We start from the raw sequence: 20785 nt of genomic DNA, 5'->3' as shown, positions 1-20785 counted from the left end.
ATTTATTGTGTGATTAAGTGATGAATATCTGTCAAAACTCTAATACTCAAAATCTGATAACCAAAGTGATCAAATTTTAATCTTTATTTCCATCTTATTTTTTTATTAAAATTTTTGTGAAAGGATTAGAAAGTTTCTATCATATCCTCAGCTTAATTTTGTATGTATCAAAGATTTCACATGCTGGAAGAGGACAATTAATCTACCTACAACCCTTTTTGCTCCCCAATAATCTTTTCTTTTTCTTTCTACCAACCCTTTGATTGCATCTTTTGTCTGGAAGTTTTAACTAAGCGCATGTTTTGTCCTAAAGCTTTCCCCTTACTATTGCTGTCACACATCTGACATAGCAGCAGTAAGATAAATTAGGTTCAGTGGTTACAGAGATCTTAAGCTTCATACAGATGCACATGCACACATCCCTCATCTTTATGAGATATGTCAAATATTTATTAAAAGTTACAAAATTTGTGTTTTGTGTTTGTGTGTTTTAAATGATTTATTTTTCTTATTAAACAAATCATAGACAAATTAAATATGATAATATTACATATTATAAACATATTTATATATATACATGTTAAAACATAATGTTATATTTTGATTTATATTGATTTCATATTACTTTTTTCAAAACAATGGAGATCGGACGTTATCTAACAGCTAAAATACTTTGTATTGTCCTTATATCCTAAAACAAAATCTATAAAATTAGTTACTAAACTGTAATTTAATCCGATGGAATTAAGTAGTTTTATGGTAAATTGTGCTAACAGTAAAGTTTGAGAGAAAAAGTTATCCTCATTCCATCTTATAATACATTCTTCCTTGCTTGCTTTTAAAGCCCTATCTTTTGCTATCAGTATAAGTAAAGTTATTTGTGTGAAGTCATCCCCTTTAAAACAATCATAATAAATATTAAATAAATAAAAATTTTCTTTTAGAAAGATAAATTCAGGACATTCATTATTATATATTTTATCCAAAAATGTGGCCATACAGTGAGCAAAATATTTTGCAAACTTGCATTCAAAAATTGCATGCTCACTGTCATTTATAACTTTGCATGATTTGCATAAATTGCTTTCAATAATATTCCATTTAAAAAGTTTGTTAGAGCTAACTAATGTGCGAGTAAATTGTTCAAAAAGAAAACTCTTAAAATACATAGTTATGGGCAAGTTAAGTATTATATTAAAACTATATTTAAAACTTTCCATGTCTGGGAACCATTTTTTGTCAATTTTTCGTGAATTCAAAGAAGGATGTGCTGACCAAATCTTTTTCTTGTGCATTTGCTTAAAATAAAGGGCAAAAATGGAAGGAGAATTAAATGACATTGTCATAATAGTTTTATTTGAGTTTTTGCTTTGTTTTGAAGAAATACATTCTAAAGTATTAAACTCAAATTCATTTGATATATTTTTAACTATTTTTGCTATTTTCTCATATAATTGGTTATGTCCAGACAAGGTTTGCTTTAAATTTTCGTTTATAATAGGAAGATAGAGAAATTTATGTTTAATTGGCATGCATTTAATAATTGATGCTAATGTAACAATATTAGAGTTAGTGAGTATTCTATTTTCTGCGTTAGTAAATTTAATATCTTTAGACCAATAAGATGTTGAGATAGTTGAGTTAAGAAATGTTAAAGGCTTCTTTTCCAATTCTTCCATAAAAACACATAGTTTTCTGAAGTTTTTTTTATCCTGCATTGGATATAGCAAATCGAATTTTGTTCTGTACTTTCTAATAGTCTTAGAGCCAAAATTTTTAGTTATGGAAGAAATTGGAACATGCTTGTTTGCAAGAATTATAGCTAGATTTGATTTTGGGTACTTCTCAGCATGTTTTAATACATTAAAAAAACTAGTTAACCAGATTGAAAAGCTCTGTTGTTCTGGTAACAGCATATTAAGTCCCCCATCAATAAAATCTAACTCTATTCTTTTTTTAGCTACTTTAAATCTATAGCCAGAAGGACTTGACCAAAGAAATTTAGATGTATGTTTCCAAATTTGTTTGTTCATTGCTTCATTTGGACTATAAATTCTATAAATATGAAATGCTAATGAATTCATGAAAGCAAGGCAAACATTTCTTCTTTTAAATATGTTTGATCCATATTTGAAAGATATCTGTCGAGAACGGTTTGAAAACTTTTCTAATAATTCCTTGTATGTTAATTCATATGCATTTTTAAAGTCAAAGGAAAGATATACGCCTAAATGTTTTACATGGCTACAGGGTGCACCCAAAATATTAAGGTTTGCAGGGCTATTTCCATAAACGAGTATTTTTGTCTTTTTAAAATTGACTTCTATATTTACTGTTGATTTTAATTTTTTAAGAACATTAGAAATGGTGTGAACATCATTTTCTGACTTTAATTTGAGACCTTTGAAACCATCATCTGCGAAAAATATTGCTGGAAGATTTTGCTTGTTTATTTTTAGCATTAAATGAGATAGCAGATTGCTATTCAAACATGAAAAAAATAAATGGTTATATATAACAAATTTATTAGCGCTGCTTGGTGCTCCCTGTGCAAAACCTAATTTTATTTCACGTACTTTGGAAACATAATTATCTACGACTACCCTAAATTTGCCACCGTTTGAAATAGATGCCCAAATTTTGGCAAAGTTTTTTGAGAATATATGACCTAATATTGCATCAGATACTTCGTATAATGTTTTATCATATGCTTTTTTCAAATCAAAAAATACTAATTGGGAATCTATTTCTTTGGTTTTTATATAGTTCATAATAGCAGTTATAGAAATAGTTGCAGTAGCCATATGCCTTTGTTTAATAAAACCAAATTGATCCGCATGTACTATTTTTGTCATGTAGTTTGATATTTTATTGTTAAGTGCCTTGTCCAAAATTTTTTGACTTACTTCTGATAAATAAATTGGTCTTAAATTGGTAGGCTCTGATGAGTCTAAATCTTTTTTAGGAAGAAAACAAACATTTTTTAATTTAATAAATGCGAAGTCTGAATTATCAATATTTTCAATATCATAAATTTGATTAAAGGCATTTGTGGCAAACTTAGGAACATTTTGAAATAAAAATAGATATAGGGCTTTCGGTTCAGAGGTTGGGCCTGGGCTAGAACTGTTTTTCATAGATTTAATAACTTTAAGAAATTCATCACAAGAACTGTATGGGGAAATTACATCTTGTATTTTTGGAAATATGTCATCTATTTTTAGATCAAATGTTTTTAAAAGACCACTTAAATCAGCTTTTGGTATTTCATTTGGACACACATTTTCCGCATGGATATCACACAGTTTATCTGCAATTTTTTCTCTACAATTAGTCAATTCATTGTCTATTATCAAATTGTAATTCCTTTTTTTAAAAGGCCTTACATTTTGATATGTCAAAGAATTCGGCATTCCATCTAGAATTAAATTTCTCATGTAGTATGTCTCTGCTAGCTATTTTTCTAAAAGATAATTTAAAAAACTCTGCATTAATAGATGCAAATGCTTAAATTTTACTATATAATGAATATTTATGTTAGAAATAAATAAAAATATGTTTATCATATGTGGTAGAATTATTCTCCACATGCTAAAAAAGTGCACACAAAACTACAAATTTTTAAAAGAGACTTTTTTATAATTAGGGACGGCATCGATTTCAAACTTTGCATGATGATTCTTATAGCAGTTAGGTACGAGTTTGAAAGCGAAGCAACTCTATAATCAATACTAGAAAGTCCGTACGTCTATTTTAAACAAGTTGATTTTTAACTTTTTTAACAACAATTTTTTTATAAGATTATCCGATTGGTCTGAATTTAGGAATACTGATTCATAGGACAACAAAGTATATTGTTATAAGCCAGGAATAAGGTATAACCAATAAGCGAAATAAATCTAAAATAATATTTGGGGGGCAATTTTACGATGTGTTGCCCCCCAACGACAGCTGAAAAACACGTATAGGTTTCGCGATTTTTTTCGAATTAATTTCGTTATTGATGTAAGCTGGTTATAATTGGGAAGAATCTCTATAATCAAGTCCTAAAAATGTAAGTATGTCCTTAAACAATATCCTATCTGTATTTAAGCAGTTTTTCAACAGATTTACTTACAATTTTGTTTCGTTCGACTTTTATACTTTTTTGTTCTAATTATTCAGTTCTGATGGTCTACAAGTGTTAATGTTCGTTTGTCTTGCCGTTTCAGTGCATCGCTTAATTGATTTTTTTTCATAAAAATGGACAAAAAAATGAATAATTTAGCCTAAAATGCCTAAGGATGAATTCTTATTAGTTATGTTTTCTTTATTGTTTGATTGTAGGAAGATACTAATGCTGAAAATTTTGATGGAGGGAAGGGGGTCTGTTGTTTATAAATCCTTGTCCCTTTGGACACTTAGTTTTCAAAACTTTATTTGCATTCATGTTTTGCAAGTTTACAAAAAATAAGCAATAATAATCCTATAATATAAAAATATTAATTTGTTTTGTCTCAAGCTAGATCTAGAAAAAAAAAATTTTCGAATTGATTGTAATTTTATAAATGTCTTTGGTATTAGTATATTTTTTTACCTCTCCTTCGCTCCTGTGACTGAAATTTTGACTAAGAGACGTCAAATTTTAAATTTAAGCTTGTATTTTATAATTAAATCAGCGATAATTTTTTTTCCATGTCATTGTTACAATTTCTCCCTAAGCTCTGAAGACAAAATTCAAAATAGTTTTGTGTTGTGTTTTAAATGATTTATTCTTCTTATTAGAAAAACCATAGATAAATTAAACATGATAATATTACAATAGTTTTAATAGCGATTATTACAGCATTCAAGACCAATGAACCAAGTGAGTTATACAGGAAATTTTGATTGGTAGAAAATTCTAAAGAAATTTCAGCTTACTTTCTATAATAGAAGCAAAATGTTTTTTTTTCCCAGAAAAGTTCCATGTCTCCCCATAGCATCACAAACAGACCGACAAACCAAGCGAGTAAGAAGTACAGTATTGCAAAATAGCTTTTGGTTATTACATCTACCCATGAACATTGTCCTAATTACTGTTGTAGCATGCATGTATAGTTGTTTTAAAAATGTAAGTCTAATGTTAGCAAAACATGTGTATGCAGATTTATTAAAAATTTTAATAAAACACACATTTTTAACATAAATTACACTTTTTATAATTGATTTATTTTCAACTTTTTATCATAATGAAGTATCAAAGAAATAATCAAAACAAAACTTAAAAGGGTGGAAAGTTTTATAGCAATACTTTTATATATACTTTTCTGTCTATTTGTTGTACGTACAGGATAGCTCTGCTCGTAAATGTGGGCATATTGAAATCGTCTTATTGATTTCAAACTCATTAACATTCACAGTTAGAACTTCCAGACAAAGGTCATTGAATCAAAGAGTTGGTTGTGTGTAGGATGTTACTTGATAAAAATTACGTCAAGCATCATGGTGTTGTTAGTAGACATGATTCTTTGAATAGATAGGAGTCAGATTTACACGGACACTGGAAATAAGAACTCTTTGGCCAACCACAGAGCACAGTGAATTCTACCTAAGGGTATCAAATGTTAGGTAGCGTAATTAAAATCTGACAATTTTCAAGGTCTAAGAGGGGACTTGAACTCTGATTTTCCCAACCATATAGTGCAGTGTTCTAACCACTACTCTATGGGACACTCTTCGTCAAGTGTCATGGACAGCAGAATCGCACCTAAGATCCAGGATCAAAGTACAATAATATGCTGACAAACAATTAGTTTTGTCACAATTATTTGAAACTTTTCAAGTGTGAAAAATGATCGTAAAGTTGGGATAAAATGGTTTTCCTTCAGATGAACCATCCCTCGTCCCTCGGTGTCATACGTTTTATCTTTTCCTTTCCTGTATGGCTTCAAAACCGATTAATATCCGACGGATTAAAACCGGATCTCAGCCATACGGAAAAATCATATATAGCATTGCATTACAGACAATTTTCTACGAAAACTAAAAAAATCATAAAATTTATACCAGCTTTGTTAGACCATGCCTTCGGAAACTTGGGCCCAACAAAACTGGTATTATTTTCATGTCCGCGGAAAGCTGTCTATAATACGATGCAATATATAACTATTCGTCAACTATTTGACATCTTAAATGTTTAATTCTGCACACTTTATGAAAGATTCTAACTTGTTTTTAATTGACCTTCTTTAATCCTTCAAAGCAGTATTTTTTTCCTTTTTTTAATGAAAAAAATTAAGCTAAAAATATGTGTATTAAGAAGGGCGAAAACAGGGGGATAGAGGGAGACATAAACGAGATATGTTATATGCAAAAATCCCCTGAATATGAATTTGCCTAATATCCAAATTTCTTTTGTATTTGGGGCAATATCAATTTGTACTCCAGTTACCATTCCCTGTTTCCCTGACTGAAACCTAATTATAACATGTGATCTATACTTGTATTATTTTAGCATAGGCGATAACAAGTTATTCACCAAGAAACAAGAACAAATATGTCCAAAAAAGTGCATAAATGAAATAAAATAATGAAAAATTTATTGTTAAAATTGGGTATTGTCCCTTTCGTGACATCGCCTCTTAAGGTGCGTTTTGTCGTATTTTTACAATAGTTTTTCTTCTATTTCTAGCTCCTGCGGGGACAATTGCCTAACTCTGCGGGGCAATCACCTAACCTAAAATAACCTATTCAAAGATACTGTGAAAATACGACTAAACGCCCCTTAAGAGGCGATGTCACGAAAGGGAGTATACCCAATTAATTTTCGTTTTATACAAACCATGTTTTTTTTTTTTTTTCCAGAAAATATATGTAATGAGTATGATTTTATATGAACAGAAGTTGTACACGAAAATGTATAAAAAAAAATCTTAGGTTTGACTCTAAAAAAATTAATGAATAAATATTCTATCATTAACCAAGAAAGTTGTAGAATCGTTTCTCTGAAATGTCTGGATGGCCGTTGGACTGTCAAATGGACGGACGTACGGACACAACCTGGTTTTAGAGAAGATGTGTATATTAACAAAAACATTGGCAAATATCTTGACTTTGTTTCTGGAGAGGGGGAGGGGGTAAATAGAGGGTAAGAGTATGCTCATATGTTAGGGATGTGAAAAATTCTCTAAAAATTATTATAATCATCTTAACCTATGAATTTTTTAAAAATGGTTTTAGAAACACAGGGATGGCATCATTTATAAATAGCGAAGCACATATTTAGAAAAAAAACAGAAAGCTTATTTCTCAGGATGCTATTCATAAAAAGTATCAAAAATCTCTTTAGATCATATTTATTAGCTGCATTAGCATTACAGACAAACAAACGGATCATGAGCGTTATTGTATAAATGCTTATGGTTCATCAAAAATTTCACAAAAATCTTGAATGGTAGCAGAGCAAATCACGGTCCCCCTTAAAATTTCTAACATTTTACCATATCAAAATTGAGATCTGATCATTGTTGCACTTTATTAAATCACTAGCGGTTGCACTCCTAGCATCTAGGGAGCTCTGTATTCAAAGGGGTATATATGGGACAGAAAAACGGCCTAATATTATACCCAGACTTATTTTTAACAATAAATTAGCCTAAAACCATATCAGGACCTACAAGAAGCCTAACTGTAAAGGAGAACCATATCGTCAGTGAGATCCTTCGCTACAGACAAAAAAGCTTGCTACTTTATCTAACAGAATTATGTTGATTAAACACTGAATGGCCGATACAATTGTTTAACAATTTTTATGTAAGAAGGACCTGAACCCCAATAGCATCTGAGGAATGAAGTATCTTGTAAGAGGAGAGGTAATTGACCTAACCTTTTATACAGAAATAATTTAAGATTTTTAACTTTACATTGAAAATAGCTTTCATTGATTTCATTTAACTTTTTTTTTTCATTTGATTAACAAGATAAATAAATATCTTATGGGTTAAGACAATTTTATTTTGTTTCAAGCCCATTATCTGCATATGTGTGACCTATTTACAACTTTCATACTTCATAACACATCAGGGAATCAGGGATAGGGTAAAGAATAAAAAACTAATCTACCCAACAATTATTATGTGTCATATTCTGCATTTGAAAGCTTAAAATTATTGGGGGAAAGAAAGGGATATAGATTAATTAATGCAATCTTTATCCTTATCTCCCTGATGACAGACACACAATAATAAAGCAATACACAAAGGGATTATTTAGGGGAGGCTTTTATATATATAACATAATATCTTGGGGGGAAAAACTAAGAAAAATATAATTTTTGGGGCAAAGGGGATGATGAATAATAGGGGAGGGATATGTTTATGTGAAAGTAAAATTGCTAGCTCCTTGTGAATCACTTGAGACTTGACATTCTCTCGCCTAAGCTGACGGAGGCGGCAGTTAATTGGAAATCTTGAAGTAAGGAAGACGCTAGTCTCTGAGTTGGCCGTAAAACGGCCTTCTCAAGGTACATACACTTTTTTTTACATATTTGATACTTTATGAATTATATCAAGTTTATTAAATTGAAAGAAAGCATGAAAAACTTTTATATTTTGCTTTAATGGCTTTAACTTTAATATATATTGTAGTACAAAAATATATTTAAAAACCATTTATAATATAATCATTGAAGTGCTGTATTTGGTGGTAAATATTTCATTTCTAATTTTTTTTACTTAAAGTTTGAAAATTTTAAGACGATTATGATTTCCCAAAATTGACAATAAGATCTGTTACGGTCTTTCGGACGGACTGACGTCGCTTTTAAGCTTTTTTTGGATAGTTCATGATTGTGTTACCCCTGCAGGGCTAGAGAGTTAATTATTAAACTGGAGGTGTTGAGGGTTGTCTCAAGCAATGCTGGATACTGGACAGTACACACCACTAGACGAATGCAACGTGTCAGCGGTGACTTTGGGGCCCGCATGACACAATGCAATATACCCGGTAAGATTTATAAGTAAGTGAATATTTTTGATAAATATTTGTAATGCTTATGTATAACAAAATGGAATTAATCTTTTCTCATAAACAGTTCAATTTCAAAATATTATTTTCTAAAATTGTGGAAGTTAATTTTTCCTGGGTTTAAAATCCTAAAATTAAAAAAAAACATATTAGGTATTTTATTTCTAGTCATATTATTTAAATTAATCTTTTTTTTTTGTTGACTACAATTTATGAATAGTCTGTTTAGAATTTCTTTAAAAAATAAAAATTTATGTTTAGAAATGCCTACCTGATTTTTGCCTCCTCCCTTCTACTCTGTCTGCAATGGCTTGTAGCAGGTGTGGCAGCGTCCGCGCCTGGCTCGGCTCCTGTCGACCTGCTGGCCGCCCTCCGCCTCGACCAACACGAGGCCGTAGTGAAGACGACGGGCATCTGCGAGACTCGGGAGGGGCACAAGGGCGCTGACACCGCTTACAAGCTGGTGAAAAAATCTGTGATATCTGTACCTACTGCAACAGTTTTTCCAGGTAAACTTTTTATAAGTCAAGCTACTCTATAATTACATTTGTCTGTTCGTCCGTCAGTCAATTACGGTATGTGAGGAAATCTTCTCCACTGCTATTTAAATAATTCATCGTTATGTTGATCATGCTCCAATTTTTATATAGTTTTTGTAATTTTTCACATCCTTCTCTCCCTTTTTTTCTGGCCACTAAATATATGATTTAGATCACCACTTTGCCCGTTCTTCATCATTGTTTATTTGTTCTTCGCTATTTATGGATGTTGTCATCCTTGCTTCGACTACTTTTTATGAGATTAATTTACAAATTTAAATAAGAATTCCGTTCATATGCCTCTTTTTCTAAAACATTCAGTCAACAACAACAAATAAGTTTAACAATGACATAGCTTTTATATAGTTAAATTTAAGTAAATAGTTTGCATGTTTTAAAAATGGTTAATAATTATATTTTTTCTTCAGGTGGATTTCCTGACGACTTTTCTATCCTCTCTGTATTCCGCACTTCTGGAAGATCCCGCGGAGAATTATTCACAGTGTATAGTGCGGATGGAAACCTTCTGCTATCCGTCAAAATTGCAAGAAGAATTGTTCTTATCTATAAGGTAAATCATAATGTTAATCAAAATCAAACTTTATGTTAGTAAAAACGAAATTTGGATTTTTTGCTAGAAATTACAAACATTGACTATTTAATAGGTTAGAAATTTACATGAAATATGACTTAATCTTTAAATTAAAGTTTTTTATTTATAAATTGAGTATCATTTTTAAGAATTATATTTTTTATTCACTGGTAGCTAGGTCTCTAAGGACATGAGAGAATGGTGGGAGGAGGTGACCCTTATTTTCTAATTTTAATCTTATAACGTTCACAATTTATTTAGGAGTGGGTTTTTTTTTATAGGAGGGTGAGGCACTCCTTCCGAAAATAGATATAAACCTTCCCTAGACCTATAGGAAGTTTTACCGTAAAGGTGAACCATATCGGTTAAACGGTTGGTGCGATTATACACAAACACACACACACACACATTGGATTGTAGAAGGTTTTGTGATTTTTTATTAAAATAAAAAATATTTGTAGGGTGAAGAAAATGGGAAAAAGGCAAGACTTAGATTTCAGCTCAAATTAAAAGACAACGAGTAAGTATTATTATTATTATTATTGTTGCAGCTTCTCCACATATATATAGTATATCCACACGCCTATCCAACTGACAGAAATAATTTCCTTTTGCTCCAACTTACTTGTTTATTAATTATTATTTTGTTACACACTAAATGGCCTATCAAGGAAAATAAAATAAAACTTTAATACGATTTTGACAGCCCCCTTAAACCAAATTCCAGGGGGCGTTAAGAGGGGTGTTATTTTTTTGCCTTGTGGTTATATCCGAGCCCCTAGGAGTCCATTCCCATAGAAACAATCACCATTATTATAAGTCAAACAATCCTCTTTTTACTTGTAAATTAAAGCACTCAAATCTTTTATTTCACTTCACTTAAGATTAAAGGTGGTGTGACTTATAATACTTTTTTTAATAGACAACTCTCTTAGGTTTATTTGAGGGGTAAGTTTGGGGCGTGTACCTGTACACAAGTGGTTTATAGGTGGTAGGACTATTTTGGGGGTGTATCCACCCTCTTAATTTTTGCCACTTCTGCACGCATCTATTCATATGTATATTTCCAGATGGCATCGCCTTGGCATCAGTGTGAAGGGTAACAGTGCCACGGCCATCCTGAATTGTCAGCAGCAGGACACGAAGGCCATCAGGAGGGCCAGGGCAGACCTCAAGACTGATGGAATCATCATCTTCGGTCAAGAAATTGATGACAAAGGATATTTTGATGTAAGTTTTGATCTTCTTCGTAAATCAGTTTGACATTCTGCTTTTACTAAACAGTTTTTAACATAGTAACCAATATTTTATAAAGAAAGAAAAACCTACTAAAAAAACATTTGTATTTGCGCCGTATATTTTCTCTCTATATTTTCAACATCAGCAAATATTACCGGATATAGTTGTATGAATTCATATTATACATACTATTTTTTTCTTCATCTAAATTAGAATATATTTTTTTTAATTTTAATTTTGTATAGGGTGAGGTCCAACTTCTGACCATCGTTCCTAATCCTGAGGATGCTTACAACATTTGCCGTGACTACGTGCCTAACTGCGGCCATTCCTTGCCAGCCGCCAACCACTCTCCGCAGGATGACCAGCCCAATGTTGGTTACCGCGGCATGGACGAGGATGATATTCTTGACCGAGAAGGGTTGTCTCCCCAACAATATCTGGAATTTACAGAGAGGGAGAGAGTTGAGGAGGAGCCTGTGGACACAGTTGTTGAACCAACTTTTGTCTCCACTCCTGGAGAACAGGGAGAACGTGGACCTCCAGGAGAGCCAGGACCACCTGGTCTTCCGGGACCCAAGGGAGATGCTGGAAGAGATGGTTTGGACGGGATGGATGGCATAACAGGTCCACCTGGAAATGTGCTTATTATACCCACTGACGCTGGAAATTCAAAAGGACCCGACAATTCACTGCAAAATATGATTTCTCAAGCAATGCAAAATTTAATGGGTCCTCCCGGACCTATGGGCTTGACTGGAGTAACTGGTCCGCCCGGTATGCCAGGACCACCTGGTATCAAGGGTGAGGAGGGAGAAATGGGGGAAACAGGACCTAGGGGATTGAAAGGACCAATGGGACCACCTGGTATAGAAGGAAAACCTGGCATGCCTGGCAGAGATGGGGAGAGAGGTTTATCAGGTCCCACTGGAAATAAAGGAGAGCCTGGTATCCAAGGACTACCCGGCCTTCCTGGACAAAAGGGAGACAGAGGTTATAAAGGAGATGTTGGACCTAAGGGAGCTGAAGGACCACGAGGAATGATGGGAGAGGATGGGCAGGCAGGTCTACCTGGTGTTCCTGGAGAAATGGGACCACGTGGCTTTCCAGGTCCAAGGGGTATTAATGGTTTGCCTGGTCCTCCAGGTATACCTGGTACAGAAGGACCGCCTGGTCTTAAAGGTAACGAAGGTCCTGAAGGCCCACCTGGGCCACCTGGAGTAGCTGGTAACAAAGGACCAGTTGGTCCTCCTGGCCCTGTTGGACCCCTAGGTCCTCCAGGACAAGCCGGACCAAGAGGAAAACCTGGACTTCCTGGTTTACCTGGTTCTGATGGAATGCCTGGAAACAATGGGCATCCTGGAAAACCTGGACCTAAAGGTCACAAAGGTCCCCCAGGACACAATGGTCCTATTGGATTTCCTGGTCCACGAGGTGTCAAGGGAGATCAAGGAGAGCGTGGCATGCAAGGAGATAAAGGAGACAAGGGGGAATTTGGTCCTGAAGGAATCAAGGGAGACATGGGAGTGAAAGGAGACAGAGGTATGACTGGTCCTACTGGAATACCTGGTGCTGAAGGTCCACAGGGATCCAAGGGGTCAGAGGGGCCTCAAGGTGAGGCTGGAGCATTGGGTCCACCAGGAGAAAAGGGTAAGATTGGTGAACCTGGATTTGCTGGTTATCCTGGAGGTCCTGGTGAAAAGGGTGACAAAGGAAGTCAAGGTCGGGATGGTAAACCTGGAATCAAAGGAGAAAGAGGAAAGGAAGGAATACCTGGTGAAAGAGGGGCAAACGGACCAAGAGGATTCAGAGGTAGAGTTGGTAACAGAGGAAGTATGGGTATCAGAGGTCCAAAGGGAGAAACAGGACAGCCTGGATCTCCTGGTCCTATGGGAGAACAGGGCACACCTGGACCCGAAGGTCCAAGAGGAGCAGGAGGAGAGGCTGGTATACCTGGACTTTCTGGTAAGGATGGAGTTCCTGGACCACCAGGAGAGAGAGGCCCACCAGGAGAACCTGGACCACAAGGACTGTCGGGATCCCCTGGTATTTCTGGACCACCTGGACCTATGGGTGAACCTGGTCCCGTGGGAGAACCTGGAGTTCCTGGACCGCCTGGTGTACCTGGAGATTCTGGTAGACCTGGAGATCTTGGAAAGGAGGGACCTGCTGGACCACCTGGTCCACAGGGAAAGCCTGGAAGAATTGGACCTTCTGGATTGCCTGGATTCCCAGGAGAAAGAGGATTACCTGGATTGCCTGTAAGTAGATTTTGATCATATTTTTTGTTAAGAATTAAGTTCAAGGATTTTTTCCATTTCAAATTAATTTTCTATTCTTAAAGAGTTTTTTTTTTTTTTATTAACAATCAATTTTATTTTTTAGGGTATGCCAGGCTTGAAGGGAGAGATGGGACCAGCAGGACCTCTTGGACCTCAGGGAGACAAGGGTGCCCAAGGTATTCCAGGTATAGAAGGACCTCCAGGAATAGAAGGAAGAGAGGGACCACCTGGTGCTGGAGGCAAACCTGGAGAAAAAGGAGAAATTGTAAGTTCATATTATCTTATTCTAAAACTTAGATTCGGTGTATCCTTTTTACATAAATTCATGAATTAATATCTTTGTAAGATTTCTTTCCTCTTTCAAAATCTATATTTATAAAAAAAATATTAATGATTTTATTTTCATTCTTTACCTTAATTTTTTTCTTTTACAGGGTGTTCCCGGCTTCCCAGGACCAACCGGCAGAGACGGACTACCTGGCAGCAGAGGTCTTCCCGGCCCACCTGGTCCTCAAGGAGATCCTGGAGAGGATGGTGTCAAAGGAGAACCAGGACCACCAGGCTCCAAGGGAAACAAAGGATCTAAGGGAGACATGGGACCTGTCGGCAGTGCTGGACCTAGAGGGAACAGAGGTGAACTTGGACCACTTGGTCCACCTGGAGAGAAAGGACCACCAGGTTTGATGGGCAGGAGAGGTGCTAAGGGTGAGGATGGAGCACCTGGCATTACTGGTCCTCCAGGAGCCATAGGAACACAAGGACAACCTGGAATACCAGGGGACAAGGGAGAAGTTGGTGACCATGGAAAGGTTGGACCTCCAGGTCCAGCAGGTTTGGCTGGAGAACAGGGTCTACCTGGATCTAAAGGTGGAGATGGCAGACCTGGTGCACCTGGACCTGAGGGCAAGCAAGGTGACAAGGGAGATATTGGTTTATCTGGACCTCCTGGACCACCAGGCATTGATGGAAAACACGGAGAAAGAGGATCACCAGGACCTAAAGGAGATGATGGAAAGGTTGGTAAACAAGGAGGGCCTGGTCCAAGAGGTCCCCCAGGAGTTGAGGGACCTAAGGGTAATCCTGGAGCTCCTGGATTCCCTGGTCCACCTGGAGAACAAGGACCTGCTGGTATCAAGGGAGATCCTGGCAGTCCTGGAATGGATGGCAAGGAAGGTGACAGAGGTGTTCAAGGAAACCCTGGACCCCCTGGCCAGCCTGGACTCCAAGGTCCTCCTGGAAAACCTGGCAATGTTGGACCTCCAGGTAAACAAGGCAATGCTGGACCACCAGGCATAAAGGGAGATGAAGGTCCTGATGGGCCACCCGGCATGCAAGGAGCACCTGGAGATCAAGGAACACCAGGCCCCGAGGGTCCTCCAGGTCTTGTAGGCAACCCAGGTCCTGCTGGAGACGTAGGCATGCCTGGTATTCCTGGCAAGCCTGGCTCTCCTGGTAAAAATGGCGACATCGGACCACGTGGCTTGAAAGGGTCTCGCGGAAGAAGAGGAATGAAGGGACACAGAGGAGAAATGGGACGATCAGGAGTAAAAGGAGAAATGGGAGAAAAGGGTGAGCTTGGCATCAAGGGACCCCCTGGCATGCCTGGCACTAAAGGAGAGCCTGGACCACTTGGCCCAATGGGAATGAAAGGTGCAGAGGGGCCGCCAGGCCTCCCTGGACTTGAAGGCCCACCTGGACCTAAAGGCACTGAAGGTATGACCGGTCCTAAAGGAGACCGAGGTCTGATGGGACCTCCTGGACCTGCCGGGCCTCCAGGTGAACTTCCTCTCCTTCCTCCCGACATTCTCTTCCAGAGAGATTCTCCAGACTCATACAGGGCCAAGAGAGAAATCCGTGGTGATACATCTGAATCCAAGAATGGTCCACAGGTTGATGAAGAGGTTGATCTTGTGACTGTGTACACAGATATTTACAACATCAAGATAGAGCTGGAGAAGATGAAGAAGCCTCTAGGTACAAGGAACAGTCCTGCTAGAACTTGCCAAGACCTTCACTATGGACATCCTCAAATGAAAGATGGTTAGTACCATACGTTTTTAATCTTATATTGAAATTCACGGGTTATAATATTTTTATTTTAATTTGTAAATTAATATTAAGAAAAAATATCACCAAATTCTAGTCAAACTATTTAATGTTAAAATCGAAGACGTAGAAAGTCCCTCAATGACGTCATAAAAATGAGGGATGTGTAGAGGAGTAGTGAGAAAGAAACCCTCTGAAAAAGAGACGGATAATCCCTCGTTTTTATGACGTAACATGCTGATTTTTTGAGGGACTTTCTTTGTCCTCTTAAAATCTATTACTTTAAAATGAATGCAAAATTTGTAAAAAAGATCACCACTTATGATTGTATTATTCAGGTTTCTACTGGATAGATCCTAATCTCGGCGTAACCGACGACGCTGTGCGTGTGTACTGCAACATGACAGCCGGCGGTGAAACCTGTGTCTACCCTGACGTGCATGCCAGCAGGATGCCCAACATTCCATGGAGGAAGAGTCACAACGGGTGGTATTCAACCCTGCGTGGCGGTTTCCGCATCAGCTACGACTCCATGGGCAGTGTTCAGATGACCTTCCTGAGGTTGATGAGCACCGAGGCGTACCAGAACTTCACCTACACCTGCCTGAACTCTGCCGCGTGGTACGACCAGGCAGAGTCCAGCTATAACAGCGCTATCCAGCTTCAGGGAGAGAATGAGGATGTGTTTAGTGCAAAGGGGGCCAATCAACCTGCCGTGCTCATGGATGGATGCAAGGTCAGTAATATTTAACTTTTAACACAAAAAAATATGATAATGATTATTGACTTAGTATATTTAAATTCATAATTCACATGGACAGGTAATCAATAACTTGAAATATAAGACGCTATGAATTTGTTTTTATTTTCTCGTGTTGAACTAACAATTCCATATGATTATAAATATTTTATATGACAACATAAAAATAAAAAATATTGGACATCCACTAATCCCCCCTCCCCCCAAATGGGCCAATATATTTGATTAAAGCAAACAAAAAAAAGCATACTTTAAACTTCTGTTAGGGGCCCTTACTCTGCGTGGCCGTATCACTTCGGGTTACGGTTAAAACATTTCGTCTTACGTTATTCTATCACTGTATATCTGATAACCTCATCTTTTTATTTAAGTCCAAGACGTCCAACGTGGAAGACAAGACAATATTTGAAGTGAGAACTAAAAAGCTGGGCCAGCTTCCTCTGGTAGATTTTCTACCAAGTGATTATGGTAAGCCAAGACAGGCGTTTGGCTTCCAAGTAGGACCCGCGTGCTTTAAATAGTTATAATTTCATAACAAGGATGATGAAATCCTTGGAAAGACAGAGCTTTATTATTATCTATCATATAGAAAGTATCCATTATTATATATTATGTTATTTCGTAACGGCAACTTAGTGATCGCATTTTTATTTAGTTTGTAAGGTTTTTAGTTTGTAAGGTTTCGCCAATTATTTTAGTTGTTTCATAATTTTTTATCAGATTTGCGACCAAAGACAGTGAAAGTATTATAGCTAGTCATAGTGATTTTTAAAATATATTTTTGAATTTTTTTTATTCGTGTTATACATTTTGGTATCAGTAATAAATTTTACTTTTGTATCTTTTGTTTTGTCTCAGGAGCGATGTTGCTCTATATGTTGTGTTTGTCTGGTTGTATTCTAAGAGCACATTCATTTTGTAATATTGGTACAATATTGAACATATATTTTTTAATCAACGGAAAAATAATTGCATTTAAGATTTAAAATTTTTAAATGGCAAAAAAATCGATAGTTGCTTTACGATCGGTCCGGCAATTAACGAGATCTTGGCGGACACGCACATGCACAGCTTGTTACTTGATAGTAAAGGTTGGATAATATCTTCATTTTCTATATTCATACACCTCAGAAATATATAAAGTACTAAGGTTTTTGTCTCAAGCTTAACATTTCGACGATAATTGAACCGATTGCGTTTTTCAATTTTAGGGAAGCCTCGCGTAGTTCCTGTTGTGGTTTAAGGCTATTCAATTTTGGGGTTGGAGAAAAGGTTTGGCTGGAAGAATGAATCAGCGAAGATGCTAAATTATAAACTAACCAAAAAAATTAAGTTTATCCTTTACTTCTGAATATTATTACCGCTGCGCTATTTATGGAAATAATCAGAGGCGTGCAGATTGGGGGGGGGGGGGCGGGGGTGGATATACCCACCTAGGTATCCAACGACATAAATCCCTAAACACCCCCTCAATCAGCCAAGGTGGGTGTCAAGTTAGAAAGTGACACCTCCGGTAAAGATGCGTTTGGAAAAAAATTGTGTGCTTTAATTTACCAGTCAAAGGACGCTTTATAGTATGTTAGTTATGTGGGGGAGTTGACATCTAGGGGGGGTGCATCAAACCTCCCTAACAATTCAATAATACACCTCCTGCTGTCCATATTTTTTTTTAAGTGGTTGTCAGAATTTTTGGGTTCATTTTGTCAAAAATGTATGACTGTGCACGCCACTGATACTTAAAAGTTTATTATTTAGATAAATGAATCATATCTTATTGAAAGACAATTATTCTAATTAAAATGTTTATTATAATTTTCTTTTTGCATATATATTTACAAAAAACACACCTACAGATTATTAGGAAACAAGGATGACAATATTAGAATAAGAAAGCAGCAAAAAAATTGAGTGGAAGAACTATTTAAAAAAATAAGAACTGTAAGGATTAGATTTAAGATAAATTCACTGAGTAAAAAAGTCTTTAATACTTCTTAGTTATTTGTTGAACCCTCTTCAGTCTAAATGACATAAATCATATTAATCTAATTTACATATTAAAAGACTAGCGGCTTCGCCCCTAGCCTCTAGGGGCTTCGCCCTATATAGTTTTGGGAAGTCAACCCTCCTTAATAGAAATATTCAAAAAAATATTCTTTGTAAAATTAAACCCAGGTTGTGCGCTTTATGCAGAAAAATTTTAATTTATACAAATTAAACCCAGGTTGTTTGCCGTATACAAAAAAATTTCAATTCGTAAAAATTAGACCTAGGTTGTTCGCATACACAAAAATTAAAATTAAAAAAAATATATTTTGATTTTTTTTTTGGGGGGGGGGGTATTCATGGGGGCTTCGCCCCATGTTGCAATGGGGTTCCCCCACCCCAATTACTGGTTTTTGTTTAAAAAAATTTTTAAAAAAAAATTTTGGAAGTGGGGATTTTTTTATTTTTGGGGGGGTTGGGGTGTCCCACCCCCCACGAAAATAGCTTAAAACCACCAGAGGACCAGTAGGTATATTCCCAGAAGGGTAGAGCCCAATTAGATCAGCAGTTACTGAGATTTTACAAAAAATGTAAAAAAAAAATTTTTGGGGGTTGGATTTTTTTATTTTTGGGGGGGTTGGGGGTGTCCCACCCCCCAAGAAAATAGCCTAAAACCACCACAGGACCAGTAGGTATATTCCCTGAAGAGTAGAATCCGATCGGTTCAGTGGTTACCGAGATCTTAAGGGACAGACAGACAGACGGACAGACAGACGGACAGACGGACAGACGGACAGACATCAAGCTACTTTGTATTATAGATAAATAAAATAAAGAAATTTGTAAGACTATAAAGGCAAATGTTGCTTGTAAAGGAAAAGTTTTTAAAAAAATAATATGATTAACCTTGTAGTTTAGCTGGATGTTAAAAGTAAACTAATAGGAATTTTTTTAGCAAAAGACAAAAATCAGCAGGAGGGGGGCCGGGGGAGGGGGGGGGAATGTTTAAAAAATATACATAAATTATAAATTGACTTAAAATCATGTAAACACATTAAAGGTTAATCTATTTTACAAATTCGATTGCCTTAACACCCATTCAGCTAAATTTTATAATGTTAATATGACTCCATCTAAATAAATGTTGAAATCTCTAGAAAAATTCACAGCTTCAAATATACGTTCATACATTTCATTTGATGGTTTTTAAGCTTCTACGCTTCATAGATTACACGTTTGCTTAATTAAATGACGGTTTCACAATTAGACGAAGATTTTAACATTCTCAAGTTACAGTTATAAAAAACAGATGGGTGAAATGAAGAAAACCATCAAAATTTTGTGTATGATATTTATACGCTAATGTTGCGCTTCGCTGTGTAATGACAGACGCACCCTTACTGTTTAGAAGCTGGGTAGTATAGATACACCTGTATAATATACAGGGTGTAACACTCAATTTTGAAACATGATAGAAATCCCATAATATTAACTAATAAATTAAGATAGGTTGTACCCATAAGATTTATTAAAAATGTAATCCATTAGCTACAGTCATAGCCTCCAGAGCATAATGAACCAAGAACAACCTTATTCGTAATTTATCTATTATAAACATTTAAAAATACATAAATTCATAGTTTGTTTCATGTTTAACTCGAAATAAATTAAATAAAAACAAAAACAAAAATTTTATGCTAAGAATTAGAAAAGGTTTTACCCAGACTATTTATCAAAAAATGTTATCTATAAGCTACATCCATAGCCTCCAGAGCCTAATGATCCTCCAACAAGTATAACCTTTTAGAGCCTTTGTTTACAATTGAGTAGTCTGTCTGGATAAATTGCATCCTTTTAATTTTAAGCTAAGAATTAGAAAAGGTTTTACCCAGACTATTTATCAAAAAATGTTATCTATAAGCTATAGCCATAGCCTCCAGAGCCTAATGAACCTCCAACAAATATAACCTTTTAGAGCCTTTGTTTACAATTGAGTAGCCTGTCTGGATGAATTGCATCCTCGTAAGTTTAAGCTAAGAATTAGAATAGGTTTTACCCTGACTATTTATCAAAAAATGTTATCCATAAGCTACAGCCATAGCCTCCAGAGCATAATTAACCCAGATTACCTATAAGAGCATTTGTTTACAATTAAGCAAACTGTCTGGTTATATGCAGGGATCTTAAGGGATAAGACAATGGGTGTTAAATTTATATACAATTACATATACGATGATAATAAACAAATTTACTCCTTTTCTAGATCATTATTATTGCTTGAAAAGTTTGGAGACTACTAGGAACTATAAACAACAAATCAAAATTTAAAAGTACCCAAAGTTTAGCGCAAAGAATAAGA

The 20785-nt window shown here is 35.7% G+C and overlaps 1 protein-coding gene across 4 annotated transcripts; it reads left to right on the top strand.

Moving 5' to 3' along the window:
- The first annotated feature begins 8346 nt into the window (after positions 1-8346).
- On the top strand, positions 8347-17283 carry LOC145316773 (uncharacterized). Of its 4 annotated transcripts, none has more exons than XM_080157503.1 (11): positions 8347-8482; positions 8825-8964; positions 9247-9494; positions 9953-10095; positions 10578-10636; positions 11187-11346; positions 11601-13616; positions 13741-13902; positions 14072-15677; positions 16022-16419; positions 16815-17283. In XM_080157503.1, exons 2-11 carry the CDS (start codon positions 8951-8953, stop codon positions 16962-16964), a joined length of 4956 nt encoding a protein of 1651 aa, XP_080013629.1. In that variant the 5' UTR covers positions 8347-8482; positions 8825-8950; the 3' UTR covers positions 16965-17283. The 4 variants fall into 4 exon arrangements, with proteins under 4 accessions (XP_080013629.1, XP_080013627.1, XP_080013630.1 ...); XM_080157501.1 differs by having other exon boundaries at positions 8825-8977; XM_080157504.1 differs by having other exon boundaries at positions 8374-8482; positions 8853-8964.
- Positions 17284-20785: the final 3502 nt, after the last annotated feature.

The sequence above is a fragment of the Acartia tonsa genome, chromosome 4 (assembly GCF_053477335.1).
Source record: "Acartia tonsa isolate MP-2025a chromosome 4, ASM5347733v1, whole genome shotgun sequence".
In the NCBI taxonomy this organism is placed as follows: domain Eukaryota; kingdom Metazoa; phylum Arthropoda; class Copepoda; order Calanoida; family Acartiidae; genus Acartia; species Acartia tonsa.
This window is presented reverse-complemented; position numbering and strand designations above follow the sequence as displayed.